A 20,947-nucleotide genomic window follows, 5' to 3' on the forward strand; every position below is an offset into this window, starting at 1 on the left:
ATCAATTTATGCAACTAGAACACAGTTTTTACAACTCAAGCTGAATTACAGCATTTTATTAGTCTGTTTCATACAACAACAACAACAACAAAAAAAAACTGCACAAAATCCCAGCTGATTTAAGAGTTTCCCCCTGCTTTTACAGATAAGGCTTAAGTCTAGTCCCAGAGTAAAACGCATGTTTGAGCTATCTAACTGAAAGGACCTTGGATGGAAATATTTCAAAATATGTCAGTGCCATTGTTTTGACTCAAGATGCACACCAGTAATGTTTTTTTTTTTTCTAAGACACGTTTGTAAAAGCTACTTAAATGCCGTAATTTAGCCAAGGCCTAATCCTGACTTAGTTTAAGCACTGTGAAACCAGGCTCAAGATGACTTGATGGTCTGGTGGTTTCACAAAGAAGGTTTAGATTAAGCCAGGATTAGTTGTTAGTTTAATTAGGACATCTAAGTAGTTTTTATAAACATGCTTTTGAAAAAAATATTACTGATGTACATCTTGAGATGGTACTGACTTTTTAAGATATGTCAGTCCAACTTGCTTTGAGTTCAAATTTCCAAAACATGCGTTTTAGTCTGGGACGAGCTTAAGCCTTTTTTGTGAAACCAGGGGGGAAATGTCTCAAGACAGTCTCTCAATTCTCAAGCTGAATTACAATGTCTCAAGAAAACGGGTTATACAACTCAAGCTGACTTAATGTCTTATTAAGTATAAACAGTTAGGAAATAGTTTCTGTAATGATTTATACAACAAAAGCTCTGACTAATCACTTACACGTCGAGGAAACCGTTTATACAACTCAAGAGTCAATTGTTGCATTTATACAATGTAAATCAGCTTGAGTTGTGTTGTACATTTTTATACACCGTTGTTTTAAAATGTCTAAATGAAACAGTGTCTCCATCACATAGTGGGCTCAGACATTGGATAGATTGTTTAATTTAGACCTGCTTGTTTAAAGGCGCCAAGAGCTCCAGTTTTTTCCACATTTTTTGGGGGGGAATTGCGGTATCCCTTTAGTATGTAACCAAAACAAAGTCAAGCGACTTACTGTTTTGTTCCACATCTATGCTCAGTTTTGTCGTAATCAGAGCCCACAGGTTTTTTTTAAAGCATTGCTTAATATAGTCACACTCATCAGGCTTGTTGCTGTGGTATTTTAGAAGCGTATTACTCATCTGTCGGAAGGGAGTATTTCCTCACCATGCCCTGAAGTCCAGGCTAGATTATCCTCATTTAAACCAGTTGCAATAAAAAAAATGTCAAAGCACCATTTAGTCCCAGACCACAAGCTCATTAGATTTTCAGCTCTGTAAACTACTAGCATTGTTTGAATGTCTGAGTACACTGAACCTCCTATCTGTGGCCACATAAAACTACTTTTATGTTCTGTGTGTGGGACATTTGGCTTGTGAGTTTTGAGCCCAGGAATTTAATGAATCAAAAGAATGTGAGGCATGTAGTTTGTGTCGTGTCTTCATTTCCAGGCCCCCCTATGCGCTGCTTTAAAGACATAAAGCACAAGCAGTTAAGGATTTCATATTTTGCTTATAATTAATGTGATATGTTCTAAGCTCCAATATCAACTTTCTGTTACCAAGGAAGGATTACAGATCACCCCCTGGGACCTCTGACTCCCAGAGGTCTCAAGCTGAGAGAAACCCACAAGCCACTGTTTGAATGTGTGACAGTTGGCCCAGTGTGAAATAAATTAAGAGATAGCCTAAGCACTAACACCTCCTTTCCACATTTTTGCAGCTTTGATGTTGTATATTAACTTTTGCATAATTAAATAATTACATTGTGCCCCTGACTGCAACCTATTAGTTAAAAATGTGGGCAAGAAGCAACCAAACAGTTGTGTGTTTGAATATGGCAAGAATTGATCTGAGCTATAATTACCACTGTGTGCTTTAGCAAGTAAGTCCTAGTATCCAATGGGCTTTTTCATTAAATAGTGTTTTGTTAGTCACCTTGGATTAGTGTCAGCTCAATGATAAATTTAAAGGCTAGTCCACAAACTGGTAGGTTTTTCAGTTCGTTATTATGTTAATCTCATTACCAATACCATGTTAAAGGGATATTTCACTTTGAAATTAATTTTTGTTATGTTTTAGTTTACCTCAAGGGCATCCAAGATGTATGTGTCTTTGTTTCCACAGCATTTTCAATTTTTCGGTCAAACCGGTGTTGTCTGTCAGTTATATAATGCAGGTTTAGGAGGTCCACCTCAAAGAGCATGCACAGAGTAGTCAAAATTAAACATGATTTAATGACTCGTGAATGTGTACACATTGATGGCCTAAGACACGAAACGAGCGGTTTGTGTGAGAAAACGAACAGTATTTATATCGTTTTTACCTCAGCCGTTGAACTGATCTGAATCAGATGTCCAACTGAACCGAACTGAACCGTCTCCAGACGTTACGCCGGAAGTGATCTCTTGCGTGTCTACGTCACGCATTGTTTAACTTTACACAGAGATTTCTGAAGTTTTACCTTTCACTAAACATTTTTAGATATACGGGAAAACGCAATGGAAGACAATTTCGATATATCTAAATATGTTTAGTGAAAGGTAAAACTTCTGAAATCTCTGTGTAAACAACGCGTGACGTAGACTCGAGAGAGTTCAGTTGGACATCTTGATTCAGATCAGTTCGACGGCTGTTAACAAGAGGTAAAAACGATATAAATACTGTTCGTTTTCTCACACAAACCGCTCGTTTCGTGTCTTAGGCCATCAGTGTGTACTTACATTCACGAGTCATTAAATCATGTTTAATTTTGACCGAGGGAGGACCCCCTTAACCTCCAGTGTATGACCGACAGACAGCAACGGTTTGACTAAAAAATGTCAAAATTGAAAATGCTGTGGAAACAAAGACACCTACATCTTGGATGCCCTTGAGGTAAGCTAAAACATATCAAAAATGAATTTCAAAGTGAACTATCCCTTTAAAGGGGCACTTGGTAACTCTAGTCACTTCTTCGCTGATTTCCACTTTTGTTGTGGCATGTGTTCTCATCAGCGTCCCCTACAACTGTGCGGCGTATGTTTCATTGTCATAAAGAAACTCACTTGCGGCGCCTTCCTCCCACTTTCTACCGCTGCTTATGTGCATGTTGTTATTATCGGAGCCTCTATCGTGTGGAGCTGTGTCAGTAATTACCCACAGAATTTTGTGTGAACTAACCCTTTAAATACAGCTTTGTATAATTTTGTACAAGTATAAAAAATAACTGACTATAACAAGATCCTAGTTCACATTATAATCAATTGTCTTGCGTTTACATCTTCTCAATCTCATGTTTTGTTTTTCGTTTTTTTTCTCTTCCTGCACTCTTTTTTACAGTCTCATGTATATATTCAGTCTCATATATATGGTTGCCAGTTGCCCACAATGAGACCGGAAAGCCACACTAAACTTTACTTCTGGTTGTGTTTCTGCACAACATTCTCATGAATGTGGTGTGTGTGTGGGCACATGTGTAAAGAAGTGTGTTTGTGTGCCGTTAGCTCTTATCCATTTGTAAACATTTCAGGATATTTGACTCTCACCACCAGAGACCATTCTCTCTTCTGTTGTGCAACCAATTGTCTATGTTCCCTGGCCAGTTATTAATTTTATAAGCCTGTTACGTCCATGAGCACGCACATACTAGAGAAAGTGTGTACACACAGGTTCTTTAGAGTTTTAAGGTGTTACTTCCCCCTGTATTGACCCTTGCCTTTGTATGCTTGCTGCTGAGAGAGAAACAGGAAAAGAACAGAAGAATGAGATGTACTGAGATAGGAGAGGAGTAGAAGAATGAGAGGAAGAGGGAACAAGAGAGACCAACAGAAAAGAGAAAACAACTTAATTGAGATTTAAGTTCTAGACTTTAAATGGTTCCTTTTATGCCCTTTTATGAATTCTTGATTTTATTTTTGGGTGGTATACCATAATATGTTTTCGTGCTTGATTGTTCAAAAATGCATTATTTTTCATGTGACATTATTTCCCCAGTCCCATTATTACTCCCCAGTCTGGGTCAAAAAACACATCGTTTTCAATGAAGCCCCTCCTCCTGAAATACAAAATGTACTGGGATTGGATAGCTGGCCTGGTGTGTTGTGATTGGCATCACAAAATAATGGATATTTTTCCTAAGGGGCGGTTAACAAAGCAAGTGCTTACAAAAGCTTAAGTTAACTGCATCAGTACTGTAATGTATATTAACAGGCTAGCTGAGGCAAAGCTTTGCCCTTCGTTTACATCATAGCAACTACATAAAACTTATAATTTGAAGTGTTAATAGAAAACACAACTACAAAAAATAAGACATAAGCCTCTTATCTTTGACATTTTTTGAAATAATGTATGATCACTTTTTGTACAAATTTTCTGTTTCGATACTGTCTAATGAATGAATGAATCAATCAATTAATCAAGTTGTGATCCATAAACAACAGATAGTCCCAACAAAATTGGAACGAATACACCTTTCATGAGAAGCTTTTGTGCATTGTTCTAAAAAAATGAAAAAAATTGAACACCTAGGGTCATCAGCCTTAGGATAAACTTTTCTGGGGTGGAAGAACAGCGATAACAATCTTCATCTTCTCTAGCAGCTCAACCAGGCTTCGCCAACCTTTTTTTGCGTATTCCGATGGTGGAGATTATTTAAATGTATTCAAATACATTTATTAAATATGGCCTGTTGAGGAAGATTAAAAAAATAAACAAATTCATTTAAAAAAAATTTCACATTCGTCAACTGTCACAATACAACCCAGTTCATTTTCTCACGTACAATTTTGTAATACAATTGACCTATGGCTAAGCCACGCCCCCTCCACTCACTCGGACACACGGTCAACATTCGGGCACGGGCGCTATGGCAGCTGTCACAGTAGGAGACATTTCACCGGAGGCAATTGGTGATTTTTGGAGACAGAAAGATTAAATAACATCTCGAAATCACCTAAAGGGCCTTAACTATGCAATTGTAGGGTTATATTAATAATTTTATTGTTGAGAAGGTCTATGAAAAGCTTCAGCTCCAGGCAAAAATGTACAGTTCACAGTGTAAACGTGATAAACCCGTATCGTTGCCATCACCGTTTGGTGCTACAGTATTTATATCAATCATTCAGCACAACATTGTTAACATTTGTTATCTCGGGTTATTCACAGATACGTTAATGAAACTAAGTGACATGATGTACAATGCAGCTAGAAGTTAATGTTTTCTAATGTATGTCTAACATTAGACTAACGTTACGTTAGAGATTTTAGACGTTCAAATACGTTGTTGACTTAACTTAGATCAGATGTAGACATCCTTGTTTAATTTAACAGCGTTTAGTAACTAAACACCTTTAGTTGGTGGTGTGGTCTACCGCGTAACTTAATCACAAACTTAATCCAGAGCAGACACTTATCTTGGTTGAGATGTGGCTTGGGACAGGGTAAAAGAAATACACACCGTCGCCCAGCCTCTCGGGAACCTAGTGTCAGAGTTTTATGTACCCCATGTACACCGTTTGACCATTTTAAACTTTAAATAACAAGAAAAAACGAATGAAAACTGACTAACTGCAATGCATTTCAGTGGTAGTGGAAGCAGAGAATGTCCGAGTGTATTGGGTTAGCTGCGCACTGTGATTGGCTCATCGCGTTTGAGGGTGTGGCTTAGCCATAGGTCAATTTAAAAATATAAGTGTAAAATAAACAATTGTTTCTAAACCTCTACTGAATTATTTATTTATATATTATTAAATATTATTATATTGACTTATTTGATGCTGTAGTAGAGAGAGAGGCACGAGAGCTCTAATTTTGTGTTAATGTTGTCGGTTTAGCTTGCAAAGCTTTATCCTGTTTGTTTTCTTATATTGTTTGATTTAAGATTGCCTAATTGCCAGTTTTGTAAAGGTTCTTTCTAAATTAAATTAATCTAGTCTATTCCATATTTTCTTTTTTGTTGTAAACAAAGTTGATTCGGTTCATATGCTCGAGAAAAGCATGTTGTATATGACGTAGGTCAATGATGAAAAAAATAAGATCTGTCCGAAATAGGGCTGCAACTAACGATTATTTTGATAATCGATTAATCGGACGATTATTTTTTCGATTAATCGATTAATCGGATAAAAATTTATTTCATTTTTTTGTTTATTATAACTAAATAAAACCCTAAAACCACACTCTTTTGTGTGTTAAACAATCTTCTTAATACAGACAACTTCATTATATAGAAAAACAACAAATAAAAAAAATATATATGACTATAACCTATGACAAAAATGCTATTGTAAACTAGATTAGTGTTTAACTCAGAAAAACTTAGCCTAGAAAAATCACAAGTGCACAATAATTTTATAAAATCTGAACATTTAGTGAAAAAAACATTCCTTAGTGGGGAAAAAATAAGACACAATAAGTGTAGCACTATCTCTGGTAAAACGTTACACATTGCTCTTTGTATTGTTATATTCATGAAAAACATCGTAAAAATCAGATGCACAGCTGTTTAGTGAGGAAGCAATATTGACTGTGTATTATACAGTATCTTTGCAATAGTTTATTCAGCCTTTTCTTTTAACAGTTTTAAATTTCATTTAGGCTACTGCACGTGAAGAACAATTATAGTGCGCCGAGTCTACTCTAGTGTTGTGATCTAACAGACACTCAGTAGAAAGTGATTAAGTTACAGCAATAAAAGTCTAGCAAGATAGTCATTATATTACGAAACCATAGACCTTTATCTACGGATCAATTATAATAATAACATTGAATCATCTTGGAAAGAGTTTCATCATGTTAACTGCTGTAACGCGACGCGCTGTTTGAACACCGAATAGAGAATGACTGACAGCCGCAGTGGAGGGAAAAGCTTACGTTAACTTGAATTTAATGACTTAAATATACATTTCTATCTCACATTATACTACAGTATGGCTTCATAAAGTATACACGATTAACGCAGGTCACCTATTTTGGTTTCAAAACGGCGAATTTGCCGAAAGGTGAATGATTTTCGTGTATGCTGCATATTGATAGCGGTTTCCTGATGCCCGCAAATTAGTTCAAACTCACGGAATCAAGAGTGCGCATGCGAGACAGAAGATAATGTGCTCCAAACCGTCCGTGTTGCGCATAGACCGGCGAGGGAGAGAGACTGCGTGTGTGCCTCATGAAGCGCACGTAAGAAGCGCATGTAAGAAGCGCATGTAGCATGTAAACAATCCCCGTGACGTAATCAGACCAACTAATCGATAATGACATTCGTTGACAACGATTTTCATAATCGATTATAATCGATTTTATCGATTAGTTGTTGCAGCCCTAGTCCGAAAATGATTTTGATACACCTGCTTGAGAGCCTTCCAAGTTCCCATTGTGCCATCATTATGACTACCGGTATTCCATTTACCAAAAATTGTGCCACACACAATGCTATCACACACAGATCTCATTATTATTTTCATCTGAAGCTCAAAAGTGGCATAATGATTAAATATGAGACTTCTATTTGTCTGGGTTTGCTAAATCGTTTGAGCTTGCTGATGTTTTGGAAACATCAAATCTAAAAAAAAGAATAGAAAAATCTTTCTGCACGGGTCACTTTTGGTCCATTATGGTAATTTTAGGCTTTGTTATGAGGCTCGGTGAATGTTGAGAACAGACAACGCGAAGGTTTTGAAGAATTTGCGCTCTCAATGATCCAATGTCTACTCTGCTCTGATACTGAATTTTGTGTTTCACCCACATTTGTTAAAACGCTGATTCATTTGTATCTCAAAATGTCAAATTTTGTAGTGAAAATGTTTGATATTGTGAATGGGGAAAGAACAATGTTTATACGGTCTAATTTTACTTTGGTATTGTGTGGAAAAAAATGGACTTTGGAACGGATTTGCATTCTTCCGAAATGCATTAGCCTTGCAGTTTCATAACAATGGTTTCATTTCCTCCCACTGCCTGTTTTTGTGTTGTAGCGAATCAGCCATTAGTGAGAGAGACCTTCTGAAATGCAGTTCTGAGAAAAGTTGTTGTTTAAGTTTTAAATACAGTAGAAAAATAAAAACACTTCTTCTTTTATCTTTTGCATCTATCACAAAAATTTAAAACCTCTTGATTGGCTACTAAATGGCTATTGTTATTGCTACTGAAAATAATGCCTAATTATTAGATTTACTTGTCTAACTTTTTTGCATCCTGATATACAGTAGCTGTTTCCATTAGGGCTGGGGGAAAATGGATTCATGAATTGCAATTCTGTCTTCAACTGATTTGCATCGATTCACAAATTTCAAATACGGATTCTTTAGCTTTGCAGTACTACTTTTGAAGAAAAAGTATTGACACGTTGGAGTGTTATTAATCACAAGCCGCAGAAAAGGACTCCCGTTGACGGACAGAGATGAATCTCGAGCACAGATGCCTCCTCAAATTCATTTCAGTTTCACAGCTTATTGCGTTTGCATGGTCAAAGCACATATGTCAAAATACATGTCATATTGAGTATTCACATAATCATAGTCTGTTATGTCCTGCATGAATGTAAACAGTTGGGTGTAAATTAGATCTGCAACAGTATATTGAATATGTTCATTCGTAAAGTCCCCGTGAACCGGAAGTTGCGAACAACTTTTCTTCAGTGTTGTGATGTATTTCAAAATGAAACAGAATATTGAATAGAGGGAATGGTTTTACTTTAGCGCACCTCCTTACCATCCCTCACTCATAGTAGACTGGCGCGGGTAGAGGGGAGTGGTTAAGGATATTCAGATTTCAACCCAAGCCATAAAACTGATCTGAGCAAAAGCAAATGTTTAGATTTAGATTTTTTTTTTCTTTTTTTTCCCCCGTTTATTAAGTTGCACTGGTTAATTGTTCACCAAAAGTCTAGTAACGTGGGCTAACAAAGTAAATCGGGTACATTGATTTCATGACGACTTTAAAGGGGCAGCACCCTCAAACCGTTGCTGTCTGTTTCTTTGAAGGGTAACTAAACCCCTGGTCAGAGCCCGACTCCACCCACTGGCATTATTTGAAAATGCTGAAAAAGTGGGCAGACCCCAGCGGAGATAGAGAGGATGAAATAGATGCTAAAACACTCTATCCTGATCGTTTTCAATACTCACAATTCCAATTCCTGACTCCCTAAAGTGGTTTTGACGACACAAGATGGTTTTTATATTGCCAAGGGCGTAGCTCGCGTGGTGAGTTAAAACCTGCGTACATCACGAAGTGCGGAACATCCAATAGGAAAATTCAACTGCAGTAGCCACCGTTCAACCTGAAGAGGGCAGCACTAAGATGCTTTTACTCATAAGGTCCTACCTTCTCTCCTCCAACGCTGGCCCTGACTCCACCCATTCGAAAAACATGGATGCGCAATCAAGCATGAGCGAAAACTCAGATGCATACAATTGCTCATATCAGCTTCCTCCCCAATCAGGTTGTTTAGCTAGCTAGTTCTACATATGGCTGGGCTATAATGCTAGAACAGCTACAATTCTCAAGCACATATTGTCGGTAAAGACAGTTCCCTGATTAGTAGTAAATACTAGGGCTGGGTAATAAATATCGATTTCTCGATATTAATCGATTCTCATTTTTACGAATCGATATCGATTCTTAAATCTCAAGAATCGATTAGTCATCCTGTTTCATTTGAATGAATGGGACATTGTATCGCGGCTGCGCACATCCAAAAAATCGCAATAATCTTTGTCCTTTGTTACTATTGATATGAAACAAAGTCTCAATTTTCAAATTCGGTCCATTTTCTTTAGAAATTCAAAAAACATAAATAGTGTTTTGGCGCTTTGGCGTGAAATCGCTCCGGTGCAGCTCAAGAGAAACAGCAGCGCTGATCTCTCTTCCGGGTTAATAATACCAGTCACAGCGCGAAAAAAACATGAATGAGCATCTGAAAGTGTGTTAAAAGATAGACTACAACTTATCGAAATCCGTATCATGTCACATTGATTCGCTCAATCAGCGTTTTTCAACCGTGCAAAGACGTCAGTTAAACAGCTTGTAATCAATGTCATGTATCGTCATATTTACCTCAGAAAACCCTCCTAAACTCTTTAGTCAGCTAGAAAAAAATAACTCCAGAGAGGAGCATTTTGATAAATATATACACCATATTACATATGCATTATAATCTTAATGTTCTTCAATATTTAATGCATATTTGAATAAATCTGGCAAGTTTTTTTTATGACACCATTTAAATGTTTATATTTCATATAATCTTCTTATTATAAAAATAAATAAAAGTGTAATTTAAGTGTTTGTATAGCTACAAAATAGTTCATTATTACCTTCATTTTAGGCTAATGAAGCCTAGTAGGCTACAACTAGACTCCCATCGTTTACAGCATTTAAGAGATTTGATTCCCTTGAGAAAAATGGCCATTTATTGTAACTGATATCCAAAATAATCGTTATTGAATCGAATTGAATCGTAATGGAATCGAATTGCAAGCTTGTGAATCGAAATCGAATTGTGAAATTTGTCTTAATACCCAGCCCTAGTAAATACTACTAGTCATTGACTGTAGTCAAGTAGTCAATCGGCTTCTCACCTGTCAAGCAGAAAAAAAAATGCCACAGCTGCATCTGTTGGTAGTAGAACGGGACATGCGTGCGAGGGGGGCGGAGGGAGGGGGGCATGGTAAGACCGTTTTATTGATGCATTTTCTGTCCAATGATTCTAGATGGTTCTTGAAAATGATTGGCTGGAGTTTTTCGAGTCCTGCCCGTTCCACAGATGATTAAATTGCTTAATTTTCATTTCAGTGCTTCTAATTTACAGTCAGTAAGTGGGTTACGAATAGGATTTCAAGTGATTTTGAAAAAATGGTCAAAAAAAGAAAATCACATACCCCACCTTTAAATAAACCTTGGCTACTGTACCTGAAAAGTATATGGGGAAAAAAGACCCACAGTGGCTTTTCTTACTGTAGCAACTTGCATTTTTCTTTGTGATATTTGGCCCCAGTTTATTTATTTGCATGCAAGTTAAATTCGCACATTTGAATCGAAACACAGCAAATGTTGCGTGCTGAGCAAAACGCCCTGTATTGGCTCAGAGCCTTTGAGTATCCAGTTTTGAAGGACACCTCTAACAGAAATTTAGTTAGGAAAAAAAAATCTACCCATTGCTAGATGGGTTGGAAATGTTTATATATGAGACTGGAGCCAAATTCGCAGCTGTGATCCATTTATTCTTTTTCCAGAACTTTGGTGACATCATTAGGGTCGGAGGTGAAGCTGAATTGGATTATTTTTAGTCAAGGATGTTTCCGTTTTTACCCAAGTTATGCCCATTGAGCATGTGAGGGGGAGTGAGAGTGATTTCTCTCTTCCTAACATGTTTTTTGTTCCTCTTTCCCTTTATTAAAGTGACGTGTCAGTGCTGATAAGTGCTTTAGTACACATTACTGTATTAATAAAAATGTCTTATCAGCTTTTCCTTTCCTCCTTGCATGTTATTCTCAATCCTTTACATTAATCAGCACTGATAAACCAACTCCTTACTTGTCAAAAAGTGGGCACACAGATTATTACACGTTTGAGCAGAATCATGACTGCTTAGTCTACTGTAGTCTTTTTAATAATGCTTGTTTAGTCAAATTAATAAGTGGGCTAATAGCAGGAATGTGAAGGCGGTTGTTTTCATTACTTAAGTATGACATGCCCTCGCTTTAAGTGTGGGATGTTTCAGAGAAATTGCTACTCAAAACATAACCTAGCCTACTAGCTCTTATGTCTGCTTGATTGTTTTTTTTTTTTTTTTTTGTGCGTGTGTGAATCCCCTCTCTGATAGCCTTAAGGAGTGTGCGTGGATGTTATGGAAAGACATGAACCAGAGCAGTATTGCTTCATATCTGATATTGCCTGCTGGTGGATGTTTACACAGTCACAGAGTCAGTTACACCAGGGTCATTAAGAGTAATCTTTGTCGAAGCTGGGCTTGGGCTGGTTGGGATTCTCAACAAATCGAATGTTTGCTCTTATTGGAGGATCAATACGACTGACTATGTATGAGCTGGTATAGGAGAGAGTGTTTAACATTATGTAGGCCTACTTGAAATATTACAAACATGCCAGCGTAAAGAAAAGAACGAATATTGTTTGTTCTGTTTTGAATTTGAATGAACAACCACCATCCTTGTTGTAACACAGATCCACATCTTAACCGATCTAGTTCCTCCCATGTTAGTGGGCTTTTCATGGGCTGACAGGAATGTTAGTAATTCAGGGTCAGAGGTCAGAATCTGAATTTATGTAGTACTTCTAAACAGATACTGGTCTTATTCAACATGTTTGTGACGTGTACAGGATGCATATGGATATTTGATGCAATACAATGGCCTATTATTCACCATCTGAACTGTTGCTCAGACAATGTTTTTCTCAATTTAGCAGCACTCATTTCTCGTTTGTGGCATTGCTGTTAAATCCTTCCCCCCTCTTGTTCAGCCAGCTGGCTATAATGGTTTTTCCCACCTGCTAAGTGGTAACCCTGCCATCGAGACACCGGGGTGGAGGGAATTTGACGTTGTGAAACTTAGAAACCGCACAAACACAGATGCTGGGCAACCGTTGGCTTTTTAGTTTAGTTTGTACATTTTCAGTTTGCATTTTCTCAGGGACTTTCTTAGGAAAACAACTTGCAAAACAGTAAATGCTGGGTCGGTTCCCTTAATAGGGAAAGCACTGAATCATGTTCTAAACAAGTAATACAGACACTTTTTTGTCCCTCATGTTGTGTCATCAAAGCTCTCTCATGGCTATAAATAGATATTTGTTTTGAGCTATAAAAAAGTCTCGGTTACCTCAGTGTTAATGATCAGAGCATTTCATGCGTAGTCTATAATGTAGTGCTCTTCATTGTTGTCAGATCTTCATTATAAATTAATATACTGTAGATGTTGTAGATAAATGGGCACTTTACAAAAAAGTGCTGTGGCTGTAATGCTACAATCATTTCAGATGGTTGTATATGACTATCATTTGGGAACATGGTTTATATAATCATACTCCAAAGTACCGCAATTACTTAAAAGGTTCATGGTACATGCCCAAAAATATGTTTGCTGCTTTTTTGTGCTTTTGGTAGCCGAAATGTTATGGTTTCAGATATTATTTGTTCATCATTCTGTAATGCATCTGAGTTACACTTATTTAGTAATATTCATTTCTAATTAATTTGTGTGGTAGTGACTCATTGTTAGTTCTGTAATTGGTGTTCGGTGTTCTGCTGCTTTACTACACCTGTGCATACAAACTGTGAGAGAACTGAAAGGAAAGTGGGTGTAAAGTTTCTTTCTCTGCAGCATGTGTTGGGTTTGGTTTTGACAATGTTTTATTCGTGCAGAAAATCAAGGAGGAATAAGGAGAAAGAAGAACTGGTACACTGATTCGTGAAGAGGAACATACTTGGCATAACGAAACAGTCGATACTGAGAACAAAAAAAAAAGGTATCGCCTGAAAGAGGATAGTGATGGTGCTCGTAACTACAAAGCAGAACAGGTTTTTTCTTCAAGGAAATAGTAGATAATCTTGTGTAGTACAAGTAAATTGGCTATATTAGTCTATATTATTTGGCAAAATGTTTGTATGAAAAGTTTTGAAATGTTTTGAAAAACCTGTCACTCAGTGGTACGTGCTATCAGAAAACAGACACTATTTGAGTTTCCCAGAGGAATCATTAACCGCGTTTCCACTGTCAGAAAAAAAGGGAGCGTGCTAGTGCATGCCAGGGCCAGTCGTGTTTCCACTGTCACTTCCGAGGCTTGATCAGGCATCCTCGGGGCCAACGGCCGGGGTGTTTTTAGCCCACCATTTACTGGGGCTTTGAGGGGTAGAGCTGAGACTTAAAAATTCTGGAATCGATAAACATTGAAATAGTTTTCTTTATTTAAAGAGATAAATGAAGAGAGAAGAGAATTTTGATTATTTAATATCATTGGTGTGTGAGAACAGATTTATTATAATGAATATGAACAAAAGAACAGCGCTCTGTATGCTGTCTCAAGCTCTTCATTAGATCGCATAATTCAGTGGAAAAAGAATAAAAATGATAATTTGTTTTGTATAAAGCATAATTCTTTATGTGGATTATCATTTTTTTATATTTTGGGATCTGAAGAGCTTGAAACAGCATACAGTGCTGATTGCTTTTGAGTGTGTCTGTTATGAGTCGAGCTCATAGTTGTCAATCATATAATGTGATCATAACTCCAAAAACGTTTCTACAGATGAAACATGAAGCCAAATAAATATATGATTACGACGATATGTGTTTTTCATGCGGCTCAGTGTCTTTTTATAAAAATTTTGGATAAGAAATGCTTACAAATGCTAAGCAGAGAAATGCTGAGCAGGTGTGGCGTTTTATAAAATCACAGATAATGCAGTCTGCTCATTATTTAATCAAAATCCACTTTAGATCGCACTCGATTGTTTTGTGTAATACCGAACTTTATTTATCTTAATTTAACTGTTGTGTGTTGTGCAGCAGACGAGGGTGAAGCCAAATGAGATGAGAGGAAAAATGTATTCTCGGTCAGTGCCACTTATCGTGCTGGTGTAAATTAGCTGAAGGCAATCAATCATTTCGAGGTCAGCGTTAAATCAATTATTATTAACAATTAATCTATCATCGATTAATCGTTTGCATAGTGTAATATCTAAATTTTTGACTTTATATATACAGGGGTTGGACAATGAAACTGAAACACCTGGTTTTACAACACAATAATTTGTTAGTATGGTGAGGGCCTCATTTTGCATCCAAATACAGCACCAATTCATCTTGGGAATGACAGATAGAAGTCCTTCACAGTGACCAGAGGGATTATGAGCAATTCCTCTTCCAGAACAGTGTCCAGGTCACCATATGATGCTGGTGGACTCGCTCCTCCAAAACACCTCAATAATATTTAGATCTGGTGACTGTGCATGTTCAACGTCACTTTCATCTTCATCAAACCCTTTGTCACAAGTCTTATCTTGCTGTGTGTGTTGGTGCATGATCATGCTGATACACGGTTTGAGCATCAGGTGCTCATGATCCTCCAGAAGGGTTTTGTAGTCCTCGGCAGTGTCGTGTCCATCAAATACAATCAGGATTGTCATGATATTGGAGCTCAAACCATCACTGATCCACCCGTGCTTCACTCTGAAGATTGGCCGCCAGGCATATAGATGTGAAACCTCCAACATTGGCCAGTGTTTCAGTTTCATTGTCCAACCCCCACACACACATACCATATTGGAATTGAAAATGGGAATCAATAAGAATTAGAATCGATAGGTAGAATCGGAATCGCTAAAATCCAAACGGTATGATAATCCAATTCGGTATGAACTGGTATACCACCCATCACTAAAATCATTTATGATTTCTATGATTGTGCACTTTATTCATGTCTCTTCAGGGCTAACTGAAGCTGTTTGTAATGGGTGATTTTTCAGATTTAGTCAGAGAGCATCTGAGAAACCTGTGTGGAATTAGTTTAAGGATTTGAAACTTCTGATGCCAGGCTGTTGAGAGCATGGAAATAAATTGTAATTACAGTGCAATAATGTCTTTCCCCCATATTTATTTAGATTTAATCGGAAAACGACTAACTTAATTACAAAACCACATTTAGATTTTTTCTTTTCAAAAAAATGAAAGTGCATGTCATATGTTTAGATGGGACAGGCAGCATGTGTGCAAGAAAGTAGTTTCTAGATTTTGATCCAGTGGTCAGGACTTCTTCAACCAACTGAAAATGTGACCTTGGTCTCCTGACTCAAAGGACTCGGTCCATTGCCATAATCAGAACTCTATGTACGTGTCTGTCTCTCAAAGAGGAAATGCCATTGTCCAAGAATAAACATTCCTGCCCTTCTACTCAGATCAACCAATTGCAGACCACAGCGCACCGCCCCTGACTGGAACCTATTGGGCAGTTTGAATTTACTTTAATTTGAATGTAGTGAGAGCAGATGAGAGCGATGGATGGGTTGGAGGGAAGTCAAAGACGATGAGAAAGGACGTTGGAATGTCAGGGAGGAGAGGAAGAAAGAGTGACGTCTCTAATGTCCTGTTCGAGTGAAATCACTGTGGAGAGCGGATGGTATATGTGTGATTGTTCGGGCCTTTAATGGTCTCTGCACTTCACTTCACACATATAGTGAGACCACATTGAAAATCTGGGAATCAAAGTCAGATATAAAACCTGGAAATGACAAATAAAAAGTAACATGATGTAAAATTGTTGAAATAGTATCAGAAATTAGTATTTATATATTGTATTATATTTTTTGGACCTCATTTTATGATGATGGTGTTGTTGTTTTTTTGTCAGAATGTATATCAAGCTTTCATAACCTCATTATGCAGCCACTATGTCCTTATAGCATAAGTAAAGTTTTGAAATCGCAGGAAATTCATAATGGGAAACCCTAAACTTGTGTCGACAGGACCATGTGATCTGCCCTTTTCAGAACCTGAGGTGTAGATAAATCAAGCTAAAAATCTCAGCAAAAATACATGTTTTGGCATCTTGTCACTTTTTAGTTACTGTTAGGAAGTGTTGCATGTAAAGTTTCTTGTAATTTGCTTGAGGTTTTTTGCACCTGATTGTTTTCTCACTTTGCAGAAGTGTGATAAAGTTTTGTAGCATTCATGTGGTTATATCTTATATCTGTTGCGTAGCTCTTTCCTCTTTCAGATATTCTATATGCTCTTGCATAATAGGTTGATATAATCTCATTCTAAGTCTGATGCTGCATCAACAGGGCAATCTCTGAACAGGAAATTATTTCTTTACAGATTTTCCTTATCAGTAATTTATTTTCAGAAACGCGTTTGAGGAAGCGTATCTATTAGACCAGTGACACTAAACAAAGATGTAAATTCTTGACCAATGAGTTGTGGTAAAACTCTTAAAATATATTTGCCATTTAAACCAAAAGTTGTGTTATTCAGGTTGGTAGCTAGCTATAAATTAGAGATAAAGGATCACTGTCTCGATTCAAACACCCACGCAATCTTATTTCTAAACGTCACTGCTATTCGGCTATGTCTATTAAATCTTTGACTAGTATGATCAAGTCAAAGAGTTATTAGACTTTAAATCTTTAAGTATGATCACAGTGAGCATTCAGACCTGCCTTGACGTGTATCAATCGGTGTGAAACGGCTTCACAAACAGTCTTTTCAACCACAGTATCCGTATTTATGTTACAATACACACAGTCATTCAAATTGTCTCAGAAGTGCTGGGATAAAAGTTTATAGTTCAGCTCAATCTGGTTATTTTATTTATATATGTTATGTTATTTTAGTTGGATCATCATGATCATCCTAACCCAGCTCTACTATAAATGTTAAAATTTGCTCAGTAGTGTTTTTTTGATGGCATGATGGCATTTTGGGGAAGCAGACATGTCTAACATATCTGTATGTTATTTCCAGAAAGATTCTTGCGAAGGCACTTGCGTTTTTTAGAATGTGAGGTATATCCAGATTGTCTTTCATCTTGTCAAAGAGGAAGAGGATAGTGACGAGTATAGTGAGTAAAAAGACCATCACAGTGAATGTGTGAATAGAGTATCTGCAAACATTCCATTCTTGTTAAAACACTGATTGTCACTCAGGATGGGTGGAGCTAAATAGTTGGTAAGGAAGGTTGTCTGTGTTTGGTGTATTTATTAATTGTGTGTATATTCATATACAGGGCACCTCCTACTGGCGCTTTGGTGTACATGCAGGCAGGTTTTACATGACTTGAAAGGGGTGTAGCCCTCAAACCGTATTCACTTTATAGCCCTTAATCCTGTAATTGTGTGGACAAATATGTGATCCTAATTTTTATTTATTATAAATGTTATATCACTGTCTTCGATAAAGTTTTGTCTATCCATTTCTGGTGGTTTTTTTTATTTTGGGGGAATTTTTGAATTTATTTACTTCAAAAAGTACCATATTGTCTATGTAAATTAATTACTATGTAGTTGTATTTTTTTTTTAACTACATTAAAATATCATTCCACTAAGTTCTTGGAGCTAAAACCTAAAGATGAAGTGACTGTCACCTGGTGTCTTATTTTGGCTTATTTTAGAATGCTCTAAATTACAGTTTTTCCCATTCATCCCAATATTAAAGGGTTGGTTCACCCAAAAATGAAAATTCTGTCAGTATTTACTCACCCTCAATTTGTTCCAAACCTCTATGTGTTTATTTGTTGTTATTTTTGAGAATGTTTTAATCAAACAGGTCTCATTTCCCATTGACTACTATATGGTAGTCAATGGGGATTGAGATCTGTTTGATTAAAACATTCTTCCAAATATCTTTCTTTGTGTTCAGCAACAACATGAGGGTGAGTAAATACTGACAGAATTTTCATTTTTGGGTGAACTAACCCTTTAATGGTTGAATTATTGAGCTGGACAAATGCAGTCAATGATAAAAATGTGTGTAACAAGTTAGAAAATTTAGAAAACATTATTAACTTGTCCTCACACTGTGCTGTATAAAGGGTCCAAATGACTTGGGTGTCACAGTTTTATGGAATCCAGCATAATAATAGGGTTGTGTGCAATGTGGAATAGAGCTAAATGTTACATTTTCGTAATCGATAACCAACTTGTACTGTTTTAATGGAAAGTCATGTAAATAGTGTGATTGTAACCTGCTATGTGTTTTGCAGGATCTGCAGATCGTGTACTCGTACCTCCATGGCATGGAAGCACTGTCCAACTTGAGGGAACACCAGCTCCGGTACGAGACCACTGTTTGTGTCTGTGTGTGATGGTACTTTCATTCCTATCACAGAGTCGTGTACTTAACACAGTTTATTTCATTTACAGGTTGATGTGTGAGACAGTACGATATGAACAGCATGAAGCTAATGAGGTTTTATACTAGTGAGTATGCAAACACACACGATTCCCGCTCACAAAGGCTGTCAGAAAATGTATTTCTATCTAGGTCAGTTTATCAGAGGTTTACATCAAAGTCACGAGGATAATTTTGTCCACACACATCTGCTCACTCTCCCTCTGTCTCAGACACAAACACACACCGACATCTGTCTAGTGCTCACTTAATTTAAATCTGTAACGTCCATCTACAGACGGGATTAAGCTTCTAAAGGCTTTTTGAATATAGACACACACTCTGCCTGTTGAAATGAAACATTCTGTTCACAAGCCCCTGTTTGCTTGGGTTACTGCTAAAGTAATTAAAGCAATGTTCGGGTACATTACATGTTAAGCTCATCAACACTATTAGTGACACAATATCAGTTAACACAGAATATATTTTTAAGTTAAAAAAAAAAACATTATACTACCGAACTTGTGACTGGAAGCATATGGGGCCAGGCAATAAACATTGAAATGCACACTATTTGAAGAGTAAAACCACAGGACATAAGCCGTTTACATGTTGCCATGAGACTAGTGTGATAAATCTAGTTATATTTAGACTTTTGACTTCATTGACATGGCGAAGTATCTATTTTCAGCTGTTGATGTGTCAAAAAGGGACTGTTTACAATGCATTTGTTTGGAATTATATCAGCAACATGTTACCAGACATTCATCCACCTGACTAAGGATGAATTTGACTACTTTAGAGCTCTATAATAATAAACAGGGTCATTTGAATAATTTGTGATTTAACAAAAATACAAGCTTCATGTTCAGTTCACACATAACATTTACTTTTATTGCAAATGAATTGCTGTGTTAATGAAAATTATATACTTTATATTTACTTTGAACAGTCAATATAATCAGGTAAAGTGAAGTCATGCTAGGTCAACAAAATCGGGAACAGTCCACATTACATACTTCCCCCTTCTTCTTACCCCCAATTTTTTCATCTGTTATTTGCATTACATCTACACTGTGGTGCAATGCTTGAATTAACCAAGCTGTCCAAGTCTGTGCTTTCCAAACATACAAAATCAGTCATTTGCTGCTTTTCATTTGGGAATTGTGTTGTGCAAATGTGTAGGCTCATACGGTTTCCCCTCAGCATAGTTTGAAAACCAGCGATCTGGCATGCACAAGGACCACCAACAGTCAAAATCCAAATATACTTTGGGCTAAAGTCGAGTGCATCAATGTAATCGACTTTAGCCCAAAGTATACTTCAGTTTCAGACACGAACATTTTGATTAGATGTGTGTTCAGATGTATGCATACACAAAGTGTACACTACCGGTCAAAAGTTTTAGATCGGTAAGATTTTTTATGTTTTTAAAAGAAGTCTCTTCTGCTCACCAAGGCTGCTTTATTTAATGAAAAAAAAAATGACAAACAGTAATATTGTGAAATATTATTACAATTTAAAACAGCGGTTTTCTGTGTGAATATATAGTGAAGTGTAATTTATTTATTTCCCCCCCAAAATTCTATGATGAATGTTCAAAAGAACAGCATTTATTTAAAATATAATCTTTTCTAACATTATAAATGTCTTTACTGTCACTTTTGATCAATTTAACTCATCCTTGATAAATAAAAGTATTTTCTAATTTCTTTCCCCCAAAAATATAAAAATAAATTCTTACTGACCCCAAACTTTTGAATGGTAGTGATTAATGTTACAAAAGCTTTCCATTTCAGATCAATTCTGTTCTTTTGAACTTTCTATTCATCAAAGAATCCTGAAATAAAAATGTAAAAAAACTGTTTTCAACATGGATAATAATCATAAATGTTTCTTGAGCATCATATTATAATCATTTCTGTAGGATCATGTGACACTGAAGACTGGAGTAATGATGCTGTAAATTCAGCTTTGATCACAGGAATAAATTACACTTCACTATATAATCACATAGAAAACCGCTGTTTTAAATTGTAATAATATTTCACAATATTACTGTTTTTTGTATTTTTTATCAAATAATTGTAGC

General features: G+C 36.6%; 1 protein-coding gene across 5 annotated transcripts in view; it reads left to right on the forward strand.

Annotated features, from left to right (window-relative positions):
- rapgef2a (Rap guanine nucleotide exchange factor 2a) overlaps positions 1 to 20,947 on the forward strand; it is a 48,621-nt gene that overhangs the window by 1,089 nt on the left and 26,585 nt on the right. For all 5 annotated transcript variants that reach the window (XM_039692694.2, XM_039692711.2, XM_039692721.2 and 2 more), the window contains exons 2-3: positions 18,728 to 18,798; positions 18,888 to 18,944. In XM_039692694.2, the coding sequence (XP_039548628.2) occupies positions 18,728 to 18,798; positions 18,888 to 18,944 (128 nt within the window). The remainder of the gene's footprint in view (positions 1 to 18,727; positions 18,799 to 18,887; positions 18,945 to 20,947) is intronic.

The sequence above is a fragment of the Pimephales promelas genome, chromosome 6 (assembly GCF_988280905.1).
Source record: "Pimephales promelas chromosome 6, fPimPro1.hap1.1, whole genome shotgun sequence".
NCBI lineage: Eukaryota > Metazoa > Chordata > Actinopteri > Cypriniformes > Leuciscidae > Pimephales > Pimephales promelas.